The sequence below is a fragment of the Silene latifolia genome, chromosome 8 (assembly GCF_048544455.1).
Source record: "Silene latifolia isolate original U9 population chromosome 8, ASM4854445v1, whole genome shotgun sequence".
Taxonomy (NCBI): Eukaryota; Viridiplantae; Streptophyta; class Magnoliopsida; order Caryophyllales; family Caryophyllaceae; genus Silene; species Silene latifolia.
This window is the reverse complement of record NC_133533.1, coordinates 86,086,374-86,104,168: the sequence shown is the minus strand read 5'-3', so window position 1 is coordinate 86,104,168 and position 17,795 is coordinate 86,086,374. Positions and strand designations below refer to the sequence as shown.

The 17,795-nt window shown below is 34.9% G+C and overlaps 2 protein-coding genes across 2 annotated transcripts; one reads left to right on the top strand and one right to left on the bottom strand.

Annotated features, from left to right (window-relative positions):
• Positions 1 to 4,199: 4,199 nt before the first annotated feature.
• Positions 4,200 to 6,138, bottom strand: LOC141594446 (uncharacterized). The gene is made up of 6 exons (XM_074414471.1): positions 5,783 to 6,138; positions 5,574 to 5,682; positions 5,419 to 5,474; positions 5,174 to 5,311; positions 4,661 to 4,775; positions 4,200 to 4,574 (listed from the first exon to the last, which is right to left on the bottom strand). Exons 1-6 carry the CDS (start codon positions 6,059 to 6,061, stop codon positions 4,456 to 4,458), a joined length of 816 nt encoding a protein of 271 aa, XP_074270572.1. The 5' UTR covers positions 6,062 to 6,138; the 3' UTR covers positions 4,200 to 4,455.
• Positions 6,073 to 17,058, top strand: LOC141594447 (uncharacterized). The gene is made up of 6 exons (XM_074414473.1): positions 6,073 to 6,410; positions 6,505 to 6,613; positions 6,697 to 6,752; positions 16,091 to 16,195; positions 16,542 to 16,661; positions 16,767 to 17,058. Exons 1-6 carry the CDS (start codon positions 6,147 to 6,149, stop codon positions 16,848 to 16,850), a joined length of 738 nt encoding a protein of 245 aa, XP_074270574.1. The 5' UTR covers positions 6,073 to 6,146; the 3' UTR covers positions 16,851 to 17,058.
• The last annotated feature ends 737 nt before the right edge of the window (positions 17,059 to 17,795 follow it).

Sequence of the window (17,795 nt, the reverse complement as noted above, 5' to 3'; positions counted from 1 at the left end):
AACGGGTTATGGGCCGGTCAATACACTCGCGGCCGGTCCCACCGGCCTAGACCCCTCATATACAAGTCAAGGCCAAGTGCTGGAAGAAAAGTTTCAGCGGGTTATGGGCCGGTCCCATGACCGGCGGCCGGTCCACCGACCCTCACCCCTTTTCCGCATTTTTGACCTTCTCCCTTTTATCTGACCTAATTATGGGAACACTATATATAAAGCGTCATACTTTGTATTAGACACACTACCCTAGATTTAGAATTATTTTCTTTTGAATGTTGAGCTTTCCTTAATCAAGTACTAATCTTTCCCTAATTAAGCATTAAAATTAGTTCACTTCTACTTTAGTTGGGTTGTTTACATTTAGTATTTGGGTTGTAATTTAAGACTTGAAGAAATTATCTTCTTTAATAATCCAAAGTTTGAAGCTTTTGGTATAATTCCTTTCCTAATTTTAATTCTTGTCGTTTATTTACATTTCTAGTTTGTTTAATTGTTGTTTGTGTTGTTAAACACGTTTGTTGTTAAACATGTTAGTTCTTTCATTTTTTTGTGTTTCTCCCATGATGATGTGTGAGTAGTTTACCCTAGGGTTTAGGGGGATCTTGGGTGAAACTTGAGGAATGGTTTTGGGTTGTAAACATTTGGATTTTGGGCAGATGATGTGTCTTCATGTACATGCATATAAGGTGTTTGATGAAATGTTTACATGAAAGTCAAATCTTTCACCAAAATGTTTAGTTCTTTCCTTGCACGAGAGTGTTGGGAGGACTTTGATGGCATGTTTATGATGAGTTGAACACAAAGTGAGAGCCTTGTGGTTGACTTAAGAAGAAGTTAGTGTTAAACCTTGACGTATTTCACTACCCGTCTCTAGTTAACCCTCTAATCTTCCTCATCTTACCCAAGTGAACCCAAAGACCCTAGTTTCCCATATCTTGTTTACAACATCCTTGTTTTAGTTTAAACTTGCTTTTTATCTAGCTTAATTGCATCTTAGTTAGAAAACAATCACTTTTATTTACTTGGCTAAATTGAGACTTGAACGAATTAAGCACATATCCACCCCATCTTTGCGATCGACCTCGACCACTAGCTACATAGTAGTTGAGTTTTACTAATTTGTTTGCATAGTGAGGAGTACGACAATCCCGATATAAGTTCTCGAGTGTTGTATTGGGTTCTTGGAAATATTAATTGCACTAGTATTATCACATAAGATAGGAGTTGAATCGAGGATAATACCGTGATCCTTTAATTGTTGTCAAACCCACAAGATTTACGCGCAACACAATGCGGCACTTATGTACTCGCTTTCAGTGGTGGAAAGAGCAACATTGTTTTGTTTCTCTGACGCCCATGAAATTAAACACGGACCTACGAAAGTGGCAATTCCGGACGTGCTCTTTCTATCAACAACGCTTCCGGCACAATCTGCATCCGAGTATCCTAAAAGCTCGAAAGGACAACGTGAGAGATACCGAAGATACAAACTTTGCGTTTCAACCAAGTACCTAAGAATACGTTTTACGGCAATGAAGTGCATGCGATTCTCTAGGACTTGCTTGGAAACGAGCACATAGACATACGCTAAATAAAATATCCGGACGACTCGCAGAATAAAGTAATGAACCAATCATACCTCGATATATCGTTTCATCTACCTTCTTACCCATCTCATCTTTGTCAAGCTTAATGGATGATACCATAGGCGTAGAGAACGAGTTGAGTTAGTCATTTTTGGAATTAGGTATCAACCCAAAATCTTTCGAGTCCCTTAATTGTCTTAATTAGAGAATTCTTAAAAATTTGTGTTATTATCTCCACAATAGTGAAATTTATTTGTTCTTATCACATAATCAATAAACGGTTTGTAAGAAAATTATGAAAATAATATAATTAGATTCGTGGGGCTATCAGTAGAGTATATATTTCCTATTATTTGCACATATTTTAATTACGATAAAAAACAGAAAAAAAATGTCCGAATATTAATAGATAGTCGTTGCTCATATTATTAAATATAACTATTATATATAATGAGTAGCAATTGTCCGTATTTCGGGATTCTAGTTGGATGTCGAACTAGGTGCGAAAAAGATGGCATACATTGAAATGGATTGGAATGGATTCAATCCATTCAAGTGTTTGGTTGGAGCATTTTGGAATGCAGTTAGATACCCAATGGATTCTAACTCCATTCCAATCCCTTGGAATCACATACCCACATCTCCCCCCAAGTTTCTAACTCCATTCCACCCAATATTGTTTTTCTTCTCCATTCCAAGGTTGAACCAAACAACTACAAACAAGTATGTGTATCTAACTCCATACCTCCATGGATTTACACTCCATTTCAATCCATTCTAACCCTTTGAACCAAACGACCCACATTGGAAGATTACCATAAGGAGGAGTGATGTTATGATATAGGAGTCATCCTTGGAACTTCGAAATCAAGCCAAAATCTTTTGAGTATCTTAAGTATTGTGAAAGAGTTCTTAAGAGTTTGTATTATTATCTGCACAATAGTAAAATTTATTTGCTCTTCTCTAATAATTAATAAACGGTTGGTAACAACAAACCTCACTTACAACAAATCAACAATAACATACAGATATTAATTACATATAATATTTGGTGGTTTAACAAATTACTCCCTTCGTTGCGGTCATTTGTTATCTTATTTCATTTTGGGGTGTCTCAGTCAATTATTTTCCTTTCTATTTTAGGATTACATTTGATGAGTAATTTGATTCTACATACTAAATTTGGTCCACTTGTCATTTAATAATTGGCCCCTTACTCTTTCCTTTGTCTTTGTGCCAAAATTAAGGGACAACAGTTGACCGGGACGGAGGGAGTATAGAATCCCCCTACTACTAAGAGAATAAAAATTCTCTTAGTTTTCCCTCCAAAAAGCATCTAGCCAAATAAGGTAATAAATAAAATTTTCTTTCATTACATTATTATCTTTTCAATGAATATATTCTTATAAATAAACTCTAATTTTTTAAATAAATTCATAATTATGATTTTTTCATTAAAATAAAATAAAATTAATATTAAATTATAAAGTATAAGTTGCTCTAATTTTTAAAATAAATTCATAATTATGATTTTTTCATTAAAATAAAATAAAATTGATATTAAATTATAAAGTATAAGTTGCTAAATTTTTCAGTAATGCAATAATTATTACAGTAGAGAATAACTTGACACATGCTTACTATTAGCTTCGTGACTAAAAAACATTCACTAAAAAAAATTCACAACTTAAATAAATTTTTTTATTAGTTTTTCATTTCAATTTTTTTTGTTTCATATCAAAATACAATGGAGTGAACTGATAAATATTAATGAGGTGCAAATTTTAAAAGTATAAATCTTCCTATATACTAAGAGAATACAACTTTTCTAAAGTTTTTCCTCCAAAGTGCTCAAACTTATATATGGAAACAAATTAGATTTTCATTTATTAAACTAGTTTTCCATTTAAAATAATCCATACATAAAAAATGTATCTCCTATTATTAACTTCGTGACGAAAAAAGATTTTTTTAAAAACTTTGATGTAGTTAAAATATTTTCATAAAAAACACAATTCATGGAATTATTCAATTCTTTTGATTAATTTTAATATTAGTTATTTTTTATAAAAATTCGCGAGATATAAATCTAAAATCTATAACTAATACACTAAAAATTAAAAGTCCTATATTTACCGCGCATTTGCACGGGATCTACACTAGTTACATATAGTGTAGTGTTAATTCTTCATGTTAGTTTTTCAAGTTTTAACATTTTTTTTGTGTGGGGAAGAGCGGATAAAATGGTCAATATTAATGAAATATCTAACTTATTATAATAATATAGCTAATTAAATTTTTGATTTGAAAAAAGTGAAACATCCGTATCAATAAAACATTACTCCATATATGTAATTTGTATAATAACATGATTTCAAATTATCATTAAACTAATTCAATATGTACACGTTGGGTTTTCCACTTCACCCGAGTTCACCGGCCAATCTCTTGTGTTCATTTCTTATTTCGTTATCTTTTACACCCATTTACGTTCTTCGCGTTATTTTGGTTCATCCATTGGCAATAGATCCGTCACTTTGTAGCCGCCAAGTAATTAACTAAAATACAGAAAGTGGTGTTTGCAAGCAGAAAACACTAACTAGAATAAACTACATACAGAAACAACGAGGAGTAATCATTTAAAGCATGTTTATGGAGTTGTTCCCATACAAAACAAATGCCAAATACTTGGGTAACAGTTATCCAAAAAGCCCGCATTCAGTAAGACGGGGCAGAGTAGTGACAGGACTAATATGCTCAAGATGCAAGATGATAGATTTTTCTCAACAAAAAATATTGTTAGCCTGATGATTAAAACATCAATGTCAAACATTTCGAACACATTTGGATTTCGGAGTATACGGAGTTGTTGCTTCTAGTTATTATTCATCAAACTTGTGAGGTCTAGGTTCAAGTGGTAGCATGAGAGAATATTTCCAACTCTTTGCCCTTCTCCCTCGAAACCAATACAGGTAGGCATAGCGTAGATGCGCTCTGTAACAAGTCGAAAAAATCATCACACAAAACGCGTTTTGTTTACAAGAAAGAAAAAAGACAAGTACTGGTCAGACTATTATTACCCTTTACGGCCTCGGTGGACGTTAGGTGATGCAGTAGGCCTATAAGATCATCTCGGGTGTATATTTCTTTGAATTTGTTATCCAGTACATCTTTAATACATATATCCATGTACACCTGAAGATACAAAAACAAAAAAGACTATTAATTGACAGGGTTTGGAGAGAAACACTATTACGGCGCAATATCATATCAGTGGAGAAAGTGAACGTAATGAGTTGTGACTAAAAAATGAACATTTTTTTCAAAGTCGTCACTATTTACCGTAAAGTAGTCATTTTTTTTTTCATAGTTGGGATAAGAGAGCTCTTACCACTTGAGCTAACTCTTATTCTTCCCTAAATCTAAATAAGTTTGCTGATTGATATGGTTGAAGAAAGCCTAGAAATCTGACAAACATAAGTAGATAGACAAGAAGCATATATGGAATCTATTACTCCGTATAAAGCAGACAATCTACAGAATACCAAGACACTGAGACTTTGAATGTAGGGATCATATAACGATGTGAGTACCTCAGTGCAACGGGTAGCATTAAACGGGTTGGCAGCAACCAATGCCTCTTGCTCATCATTCTGAGGCGTAATTTTATCAGTCATCACTTGCTCCGACTTGAACAGTTTCAGAAATGCCTCTTTCAAATTCAAAGACACCTACACGGATCAATGTAGTAGTACAACAAGTAAGCCTCTGTCACGACAGAAAGATGGACTCCTAAACCAACGGGGATTTGTTACAACAATGCAATAAATTAGCTCACCATGAGGCGGCTGTTCATCCAAACACTGGCATTCTCGAGCAAGAGTGGCACGACCTCTACAGAGGGATCGAAAACAAATTTAGATTCTGAGTGAAGACGTCAAGTGCTTTAATTAGAAATAAGTTGAAGTAGAGTTTGCATTATCTAATTCTTACCCTTCAATGTGATTTCAGATTCCTTCTTTGCATCAATTTCATCAATTTTATTTCCAACCAACTTATCCAACTTTTGTTTGTGCTTTCCATCTTCATCGAGAAGTAAAATCTACATAAAATTAAACGACCATGAAAAAATAGCACATACGATGAAATTCGGGTTTTGAGGAGAAATTATTCAGGAAATAAGTAAAGGAAACGAAATATACCGTTACAGACAAAACCTCTGCGTACGTGGAGTAGTTGTTGATTAATTCATTAACGGATGCATACACATCCTTCAAATCTAAAGCGTTGACTGAAAATCGAGAGGAGGAGGAGGAGGATGAAGAGCAAGGGAAGTTGCAAAGATGAGATTCAGGTTGGAAATTACCGAAGCTCACTGATTTGGTAGGGATCTTATATGATTTATGATTCTTATTATTATTCAGAAGACAATTACAGGAAAATGTTTGCAACTTGTAACTCACTGGATATGCTGCTGCCATTTTGTTTTCGTAGTATTTAATTTTTATAATAAATAATGTTATTAGAGGAGTTTGAAAACCCTAGTAGACTACTAAGAAAAATAAAATGGCAGCAGCGTATGCTGTTAGCTGCAAATTACAAGCTTTTTCATGTTGTTTTCTGAACAATAACAAGAATCACAAATCATTTGAAATCCCTACAAAATTCCAGATCCCCAAATCACTGAGTTTCGGTAATTCCAAATCCAAATCTCATCTTCGCAACGTCCCTTGCTCGTCTTCCTTGTCCTCTCGATTTTCAGTCAATCCCGATAACCCGGTATTTAAGCTCCTTGATGAAGTCATCAATCAACGGATTCTTTCTCTAACGGTAATTTTGTTATCTCCCTTCTCCTAAAGCGTTAATGTACATGCTGCTATGGTTGTTATTATTATTATTATTATTATTATTATTGTCGATGCAGGTGTTGGTGCTTGATGAAGATGGGCAGCTCGGTCAAAAGATTGATGAGTTGGATGCCAAGAGAACATATGAGTCTGATGTAGAGAAGAGAACCAACATCGTACTCGATGGTAAGAATTCAAATTTCATTCAATCAATAATACACTTCACGTTTATCTAATTTACTCGGAATATATATTATTTTCCTCTCTAGAAGTTGTGCCACTCCTGCTCGACAGTGCTGATCGTTGGATTTCTAGCCGATTAACTGTGAGTTTTAATTTTTATGCCTGAGCTCATGTTTGTTTGTTGTTTAGAGGACTTTGATTGCCGCTGTCAGTGGCGTAGCTACCGCTGCGCCAGGGTGGTCCATGGTCCGGGTAGAGTCTTCAACAATAGGTACTACTCCTATAACGTATTTTATAATTGCAACAAAATAGGGTGCCTAGGTTGGTTAATATGCTGAATGAAACTAAATGGCAATTGGTGACAAAAGACCTGTGTTCAACTCAGTTTACCGGACTTTTTTTTGTTTTTATTTATTTATGAACTAGTTTAGAACCCGTGCAAAATAGTAGATATAAATAATAGATAGTGAAAAGACTGTATTAATTTTATGTACAACCTCTTGTTATTAAATCAACCTCATGAGAATGGAAACCAAGTACTCAAATAGTCAAATGACCCAAAACCTCTTGTTATTAAATCAACCTCATGAGAATGGAAACCAAGTACTCAAATGACCCAAACTGTAGCGGACAAATGCAAAGTAAATTCATAATACTTATGTAATATAATATTGCTTTAATTGTGAAAAGCAAATGATTTTCTTTAATAACTATAATAACTAAAATATTTAAATGATTACACTATTATTATTGTAATTTGTACATCACTCCCGGCCATATGAAGACACGTTTACTCTTCTCAGATTTATTACATAACATGTGTTCTAACATGCTGAATTAATGATAATTATAAATTTGAAATCAATTGGATTAGATTGTGATAGTTGCTTACCCCATCCCTTGACTTAGAGGTGCGAGATTCAATCCTATTTTTAAAAGAAGCAAACTTTGGTTAGAGCACCCGTAATGAGGGGTTACTCACTGTTATAAGACCGTAAACACTCCAATTTGCACCCAAATAAATAAATTACAAATTACTCGTAACTTTTATAGCCAGTTGCATACTTTCGTGACTAATTAATCCTTTATTCTCAATTGGTATAAATCTCAGTTTTTCATTATCATTGTTAGATAATTACTTCGTATCAAGATAATGTACATATACATATATGTGGATTAATGGTTTGTGAATACCCATATAGCTATTCCTCATGCAAATTGGTTTTGAATGATAGCACAAGTAACCTTCCCCAAAAGAAGACCAACTTGAATAGAACAAAAAAAGTTGGAATTATAAACCATATATGTTCATACTCGATTACTCCATATCAAGAAAAAAAATATCCAGATCAGATATAAGTTGATATACAAAACTCTGTTGTGCAAATCAGCAAGAACTGTAAAATTAAAAGATGCGTCGGCAATTAGTAAGAAGCCGAGAATAAGCAAGTGGATAGCCAAGATACCAGCCTCGCGCAATCTAATTATCCACAAAGTTAATGAAAGCAGCTAACCTTTTCATCAAGAACATTAAAATGAATCTGCTCGAACAGGAAGTAACTTTGTTGATCAATGTAAGAGGATTGATTTGGATTTGCCAGCGGGTAACCGCGTCGCTAAACTCAATCTTATTCTGATCAATTGGACTGAAAATTTTCAGTCGGGACAGCTTGAATAAAGGTGTTTCCCGTTTGTTTGCGCACTTAATGGTGATGCGTCCTTCCAATTACAAATAATCAAACATATGAAAGGAATACGGCTGAGGATGACTGTTAAATCATAGACCAAAAGTCTAGATGAAACTTGTATGTTACCTGCATACCAAAGAAGAGAAGCTTAAGATACGACAATATTTATTTTATAGGAAAATGAGAAGAAGCATGCATAGTTAATAAATAAATCAGAAAATCCTTCAAAAAACAAAAAAAAAATCAGAAAGATTATGAGTTTGTTCTAGCCAAGGGTCCATCGAGATTGGGATTATTACATCACAACCGAATTTTGAAGCAGTACGAACACAAACACGATAACCATGATCAGCCATAATGACAAACTACGTTTGAACTGAGACTACACAAATTTCACCCTTGTCTCATTTGTTTGCTTTTTTGTTCATTGTGAGATTATTTTAATCAACAATTAGTCTCATTATAGACGAATATATCCGTCTAAAGTGAAAGGCGAGTCAAATATACTTAAAGGGAGACATTTTTCGGCCCCACCATGCAATTTGTTGCTTGTCTTACGCTTAGAGTGGGTGAATATTTGGTCCGTTTATAACAATAAACAGATATCTCCTGTCTATAATAAAAATTTCTATTTAATTAAAGACAAATAAATGATTGGGACGGGAAATAGTATCATATAAACATTTTGTTACCAACTTCACTCATAATTCAAAATAAATACAAGCATCAGAACCCTTTTGAGAGCAATAAAAAGTTGTATATTCAGCACAAATACATGTACATCACTAATCAGTAATCACTAATCACTAATCCATGGAAACGGTAAACCATCTTATGATATCACTTATTGTTGGTAACAGAATTGCATCATGATTGATGATAACAAACGTGATACAATGATTTGTGTAAGTATAGAGAGAAGCAGAGAGAATGAACTTGAGAAACGAAATCTTGTATATTGAATGAATTCAGTATTGTGTCATACAATTGTACATATGATCTTACTTATATAGCTGAGATAAACCGACCTACTGATCTAACCATAGGACTAGGTGGTTCTAACTAACTATGGTAATCATAACTAACTTGGAGTTAGTTATGTTCATAACAACTTGTAACTAACTTTCTAACCGAATTTCTTCCTTAGTCTCCAACACCCCCCCTCAAGTTGGAGGGTGTGGTGAACATCCCCAACTTGGCCTGTAGAAACTGATGTCTTGGTCCAGACAATGCTTTGGTGAATAAGTCAGCTGGCTGCTGATGGGTAGGCATGTAGGATAAAGTTATTAAACCTTGTTGCAACTTTTCTCGAATAAAATGACAGTCCAAGTCTATGTGCTTGGTTCTTTCGTGAAAAACAGGATTTACGCGATGTGTATTGCGGATTGACTATCACACTTGATAGGTATAGGCGTAATGTTGGGAACGGATAATTCAAAGAAGAAGACGGCTTAACCAGGCAAGTTCTGTTTATGCGACGTAAGGACCTGTACTCAGCCTCAGCAGACGAAAGGGAAAGGGTCTGCTGTTTCTTAGACTTCCAGGAAATTAAAGATCCTCCTAAAAAGACCAAGAATCCACTTACTAACTTCCTTGTATCAGGACAAGATGCCCAATCTGCATCACAGAAGCCCTGAAGGGTAAAATCTTCTTTATTATTGAGGAGAATTCCTTTTGAGACATCTCCTGCAATGTATTTGAGCACGTGTATTCTTTGAAGACCAGTGTTGTTCTCTAGGAAAGGCCATAAACTGGCTTAATAGTTGTACTGCAAAGGCTATGTCTGGACGAGTGTTGGTTAGATAATTAAGCTTGCCTACTAATTTTCTGTAAGCAGCTGGGTCATTAATAAGATTGCCAGTTGTATTGTTATGCCTGATTGTTGGATCTAATGGACATGAGACTGTTCTCACATTGATGCAATCAAACTCTTGTAGTAGTTCCTTTGTAAATTTGGCCTGTGTTATTGCTATGCCATCTTTTAAATGATGAAATTCTAACCCCAGGAAATAACTCAGTTGTCCCAAGTCCTTTATCTTGAACGTGCTGTCTAGAAATGTCTTTAGAGTGGCCATTTCATTGTCATCATCACCAACCAGTAAGATATCATCTACATAGATAGCTATATAGACTACTTTGCCATTGTTGTGCTTGGAAAATAAGTAATAATCATTCAACGATTGTGTATAGCCTCTGGATTTTAAAGACTGGCAAAGCTTGGCATTCCATTGCCTAGAGGCTTGTTTCAAGCCATACAGAGACTTCTCCAACTTGCATACAATGTTTTTGCCTGGTACTGTAAGTCCTGGTGGAACCTTCATATACACCTCTTCATGTAAATCTCCATGAAGAAATGCGTTATTCACATCCAATTGATTCATCTTCCATTTCTTTTTGACAGCAACAGCAATTAAAGACCTGATTGTGGTCATTTTTACAACAGGCGAAAAAGTTTCTGTATAATCAATGCCTTCCTTTTGGGTAAAACCCTTCACAACGAGCCTTGCTTTGTATCTCTCAATCGTGCCATCAGATTTGTGCTTGACTTTAAAAACCCATTTACAAGATATAGACTTCTTTCCAGGTGGTAAAGGAACTACTGACCATGTGTTGTTTGCCTCTAATGCATTAAATTCAGCAGTGATGGCTTCTTGCCATTCAGGATAAACAGATGCCTCCTCATAATTCTTAGGCTCTTGTATAGGAAGAATATTTCTAATAGTGGAATTGGGCTCAACAATGACAGACATACACATGGAATTTGGCATAGAAAAGTCTTGAATACACAAAGATGTAAGGGTATGGTCACAAATGTCAGAAATTGCAGCATTACAGGTCTTGTGTTGTGTTTGACAGACATAGTGTTGTAGATATGAGGGTGGCCTGGATTGTCTAGTGGACTGTCTAACATGTGTACTTGCTTGTGAAGTGGTATTAGGTATGCTAGATGGAGTATCATGTGGAATAGATGTATGAATAGTAGAAGTATGCACAGCTTCTGATGTTTGTGATGTATGTGGTGCATTAGTAGCAACAGGTACGGTAGGTTCAGGGCAATCAGATAAAGAAACAGGAATAAAAGAGTGCACATCATCTTTAATATAAGGAAATACATGCTCATGAAAAACCACATCTCTTGAATACATGATGGAGTGATTGTCCAAATTCAATAATTTGTATGCTTTCTTACCAAAAGGGTAGCCAAGGAACACACAAGCAACAACCCTAGGGGAAAATTTATCCCTACCAGGCTTGGGAGAAGAAGCATATACTAGACAACCAAATGAACGCATATGACTAAGATCAGGCTCTTTTCCAAATAGAATTTGATAAGGTGACAAGCTATCTAGTACTTTAGAAGGTAACCTATTAATGATATAAGTAGCAGTTAAAACGCACTCTCCCCAGTATTTTGTTGGTAAATTAGATTGAAAACCTAAAGCTCTAGCAGTTTCTAACAAGTGTTTATGTTTTCTTTCAACAACTCCATTCTGCTGGGGAGTATGAATGCAAGATGTCTGATGCAAGATGCCATGATCAGTGAGAAACTGAGATGTAATGTTACTTGTCCCTAATTCGAAAGCATTATCAGACATGATGCACTTTACTTTCCTACCAAATTGTGTATCAACCATTTGAATGAAAGATTTGATAAAAACAAAAGCATTCCCTTTGCAAGTAAGTAAATGAGTCCAAGTACATCGTGTGAAGTCATCAACAATGGTAAGAAAGTATTTGTATCCATTGTAAGTGGCAGTATGATAAGGGCCCCATAAATCAATATGAATTAGGTCAAAAGCTTGCAAAGAAACAGAATTACTATGAGAAAAAGATAGCCTGTGTTGTCTGGCCTTTGCACAGATAGAACAAGATAAAAGAGAAGTTTCATTTATTGAAGAAACATTACACAATTTCTTAAGTTTGTAAAGTGGTAAGTGACCCAATCTAGTATGCCAAATATTACAATTTTCAGTAGTGAGAGCATTATTAGAACTGCTTTTATTGAGAGAATCAGCAGGAACAGCAAATTTATTGTGTTGAAGAAGATATAGATCATTACAATTCCTACCAAGGACCAAGTGCCTCTTGGAACAATCCTGCATATAGCAAAGGGATGGGGTAAAGATGACTACTGAGTTGAATTGTTTATTAAGTTTACTAATAGACAACAGGTTATATTTGAAGCAAGGTACATACAAAACATCATGCAAACACAACTCAGCAGTAACAGGCACTGAACCAATGGTATCTATGCATACTATGTTACCATTTGGTAAGGAAATAGAATAAGGTCGTTGTAATGACTTAAACTCAGAAAATAATGCCTTGTTAGAACACATGTGGTCACTGGCACCCGTGTCAAGGATCCAGTAATTAAGAAAAGGGTTTGATAAACACTGTGGAAAAACATAAGAAGATGAATGAGAGTTACCTGCAAAATTGGCAGAAGAAGCTGGTCCATTATAATCGTCAGAAGAATTAAAACCAGCAAAATTTGCAGATGAACCAGATGCAAAAGGAAAACCTCTAGAAGAAGAGCCTGGTGCAGTGTTTGGAACTTGATTTGAACCAGGGTTAGGAGCCTGAACAAAGCCTTCAGATGGTATAGGTCCTTCCTGTTCATTAAAGACGTTGCCTGCAAACCTCCTATTTCTATTCTGAAGATGCCTACAAACTTCAATCTTATGACCATGCTTCTTGCAGTAGTTGTAGAAAGGAATGGGAACTGCAGGAACAACATTGTCATCTATGTTTTGCCCTTTTCCTTTACTAGAGAATTGTTGTTGATGTTGAGCATTCTGGTGTTGAAAGTTTGGTTGAGATTGCTGTTGAAAATTTCCTCGTCTACCATTAAAATTCCCTTGTTGATTAGAACCAGAAGCTTGATTCTTGTAAAATTGATTCTTCTGATTATACCCATTGTTATGATAACCAATATTTCCATTGTTAAAACCAGAATTATTGTAACCATTATAGTTGCCCTTATAAGGACCCTTAGAATTACCAGCATAAAGAGCAGCGGAATCAGCCTGAAAATTGACAACATTATGTATTTCTCTTTGACCTTCTTCTTGAAGAAGATTATTGTAAATGGATGACAGTTTAGGAAGAGGATTTTGCATTAAGATGGTACCCCTAACAACTGCAAACGAGTCATTTAGACCCATCAAGAATTGAACAATTCTTTGATCTTCTTGAAATTTCTTCTGCTTGATCTTTGCACCACACTGACAATTGCAGGAACAGGGAGGGTTCATACCCATACCATCTAGTTCATCCCAAATTGATTTCAACTTGGTGAAATAGGTTGAGATGCTATCGTTGCCCTGAGAAAAATCAGTTAACTTTTTCTGTGTACCATATAACTGAGCACCATTGCTTTGACCAAACCTATCTTCCAATTCACACCAAGCAATCTCTGCAGAGTTGCTGTAAAGAATCGATTTGCCAATTTCTGGAGAACAAGAGTTCAATATCCAGGAAAACACAATATCATTGCAGCGTTGCCAAGATTTTGCTGTAGATGCAGTTGCTGCAGGTTGAGGCAGACTACCATCAATGAAACCAAGTTTTTTTTTAGCTGAGAGAGCAATCAACATGGCTCGTTTCCAACCTCCATAGCCAGTTCCATCAAAGACAGTGCCTACCAGCTTAATTCCAGGAATATCAGAATGGTGTATGAAGTGAGGGTCTTCTGGACCAACAGTAGTGCTAACTTCAGAAACTTCTGGCATGATTATTTTTGTAGAATTATGAATTTGGTTGAAGAAAAAGAGAAATGATCTTGAAGATGAAAGAAAAGATTTGAAAGAAGAAAAAGAAGGATGAAGATGAAGATATGAGTATACGCTAAAAGAAAACTGAGATATGCAGAAACAAGATCAAACTAATGACCTTGCTCTGATACCATGTTGGTAACGGAATTGCATCATGATTGATGATAACAAACGTGATACAATGATTTGTGTAAGTATAGAGAGAAGCAGAGAGAATGAACTTGAGAAACGAAATCTTGTATATTGAATGAATTCAGTATTGTGTCATACAATTGTACATATGATCTTACTTATATAGCTGAGATAAACCGACCTACTGATCTAACCATAGGACTAGGTGGTTCTAACTAACTATGGTAATCATAACTAACTTGGAGTTAGTTATGTTCATAACAACTTGTAACTAACTTTCTAACCGAATTTCTTCCTTAGTCTCCAACACTTATTGTCAACATTTTCCATGGACTCATAATATGTTTGCATCTTAAAAATATTAGTTCTAATTTTAAAAAACACCTCTAAAAAAATTAAAAGGCAATGTAAATAATATCATTAATAGAATTTTATGACCAATCAAAAATTAAGAGAAAAAAAAAACAAAATGATTCTGGAAAAATTTCAACATACGGATTCGGGATGAACCAATAAAAACTAAAACAAACAACTGCATTCCAAGATCGAACCAAACCCAAGACGAAGGAATCGCAAGATAAAGATGACTTCAAAATTGACTTGCATTCCATCAAACAATACTCATATCGAAACAATATTCATCCGGAATTCCATAAATCTAAACAATATTCATCCCATAAATACATATCCAAACAATATTCATCCCGCAAGCCATAAATCTAAACAATAAACAAACTTAAATCTATTTTTAAACGTAAAAAATAGCAGAAAAATATAAATAGATAGCATAAGAAGATCTATAGACTTCCACTATCTCAATCAAGGAAGTAATTTCTGATTTTCTTCACATGTACATCCTGTTATCTTCTTTAGATTAGACAAAAAAGCATAGATCAAGATACGTGAGAGAACTATCTAGAATTTTATAAGGATATGTGAGAAATTAAGATAGGAGTTTTCAATTCAATAGAAAAATTCGTTGTTTAGTCTAATAGAGTATATTATGATGCAATAATTTTAATTTTGATTGAAAATGGAGCAAGATGTGAGAAAACAGGAAAGGGAAGTACAATGACGATTGACGACTGATGACGGCAGTAGAAAATTGTATTTTTACTTTTTATGGCTTTGTAGGTGGGCGGGAAAACATTTGCTGAGGAGTTGACACGTGTCAAGTTACATGTATAGTGATTCTTGTATTATATTTGTATATAGATATAGATAGATTTGGCTTTTTGTCTTCTTCTACAATTTTCGTAATTTGTCTCAATTGCTTAAAATCTTTCTTTATTCTAAAATAATCTAAAGCCAAGTGCTTGGATCAAAATTCCTCGATTTGCATGAAAAAATAGTAGTACATACAAATACGTGTATTGCTCCACAGTTAATAGATCCTACAACCAGTTGTATCCAGTTGTATGCTCTAGAACCCGAGCTATATAATAAAGTTTTCGAGTTTTGTTTTTAAGAAGTAGAGCTATACCATAAAATTTATGAACTCACTCACTTAAACATAAAAAAAATTAACTTTAAGAAAGCTAAAAAAAATACACATAAGCTGGATAAGATATAACTTGGTTGTATGATGCTATTGTACCACTGCAGGTATGATGTTATTTGTGATTGCTCCATAGTACATACAAAACTCATCGTATCTAATTTTCTAAATTTTTTCATCATATGATTATATGGGATATGATTGTAGCTATCAAATTGGCATGAAGAACAGATCTATTAAACGCTCTTAAAAACACATTTGTATATCTTATTAAGTTATTAATCGTAAATAACGAAATTGGCCCCGATTACTATTATTTTCTGGCTACGTCCCTGGCCGCTGTACCTTGTTTTCCTTAACTAGAGGTTCGTTTGTGTCATTGAAGATGTCTTCTGATGTGAGAGTTTCCTTTGAGAAGCTTCGTTCTGAAGAAATGATGTCTGCACCCAACATTGAAGCCAACAGGTCCAACTCTATCCGTTGTACCAAGGTATGCTACTCTTCTTATATTTTCCCTCTGATTCAGAGGTTCTGCCTTTGCATATTCGTGTTCTTTTCCCAAATCCAAAAATTGTGCTCTCCTTTAAATAGACCATTTTTCGTTTGAAACAATAAGACGGAGTTTTGATACCCCTTTTGGAAGAAAAACCAATATAAGCTGGAAACTGTTGCTGGATCATTATGATTACATTTCACCATAAAATAGTCTCAAATCCGCTTCTTACTATTTCATATGAAAATGGCCCGTCTAAAACAAGAATTTGCGTTATTTTAATTGGTTGCCATCTGAAAGAAGCTTCAAATTATTTTCTTTTGATAATTCCTTACTTCTTCAGGTGTTCCTGGATGTATCTTTTGTTATTTTTTGTACAATTAGTGACAAACTAAAAAACATTCACACCCGCGAGGATTTGAAAGTGCTTCTGCATCACATGATGTCCATGGACGGGGTAAAGGTAGTAATATTCAGAGCACAATTTCCTTTATTTTTGTTTTGTTTTCATCAATAAAATTAAAAGCAATGGCATTGTATGACATAATCTATTGTTGGGTTGTGGCAGAGTGCATTTGTAGTTTCTATAGTAGCATTGTTGCCAAAGGAGAAGGCAACAGCATTACAAGATTTCACTCATTCTACCACTTAACAACACTAATACCCTTGCTCCATGTGAAACCAGAGACGAAATTGTCGTAACTCATCTATGTTAAATATTACGAGTACTCTCTCAGTATTGGCCTTTTGGGAAATATTTGGCTCTCTTTTAAGTATTAAGATCTACAAAAATTCTTGTTTAAAACGACAATAGCCGTGCCTTTCTTTATGGATCGGACTGTCAAATACAAGTAACAGTATTCTAGACAAATGTTGTTGTTAGAATATGGATAATTGATATCCATAATATCGTGTGATTTGGTATGACAGCTAATTGATATGTATCATATCTCTTTTGTACCTTTTAGAGATAGGTTGTTATTTAGTTACCATATTATAAGTAGTTTAAATATTGTTTCCTATTTAGTGGGAAGATCGTAGGTGTATATAATTGTGCATTGTATGATGGTGTTGAATTAATGAGAAATCACCTTCATTCACTTTTTCCAGTTTCTCATATTTCACATGGTATCAGAGCCCATGGCTAAAGACCTGGGTTTCATGGGCCAAAGTTTGCAGTCGGACGAGCCAAAATTGCTCAGTTGAATTTGTCCGGTCTGAGTTAATACTGGGTCATGTTTGCAGCTGGACGAGCAAAGTTGCTCAGTTGAATGAATTTGTCCAGTCTGTGTGAAAAGTGGGCCTCACATGTGCGGGGGAGTGTGAAGAAACCCAAAGTTCCCACATGTGAGGGTTGTCCCACATTGATAAAAGAGGAGAAGAATTACCACTTTATAAGGCAACTCCCTCTATTGCCAATTGGTTTTAGAGTGGAACCCTCTTGGGCCTAAGTTGTGGACTCTTTCTCCTCCGTTCGGGTGCGGCCCAGGCCCGTTGTTGAATTTAACATGGTATCAGAGCAAGGTTACGATTAAACCAAAAAAAAAAAAAACAATCAAAACAAACTATCACCATGGCAGGTGATGGAAACAAATTA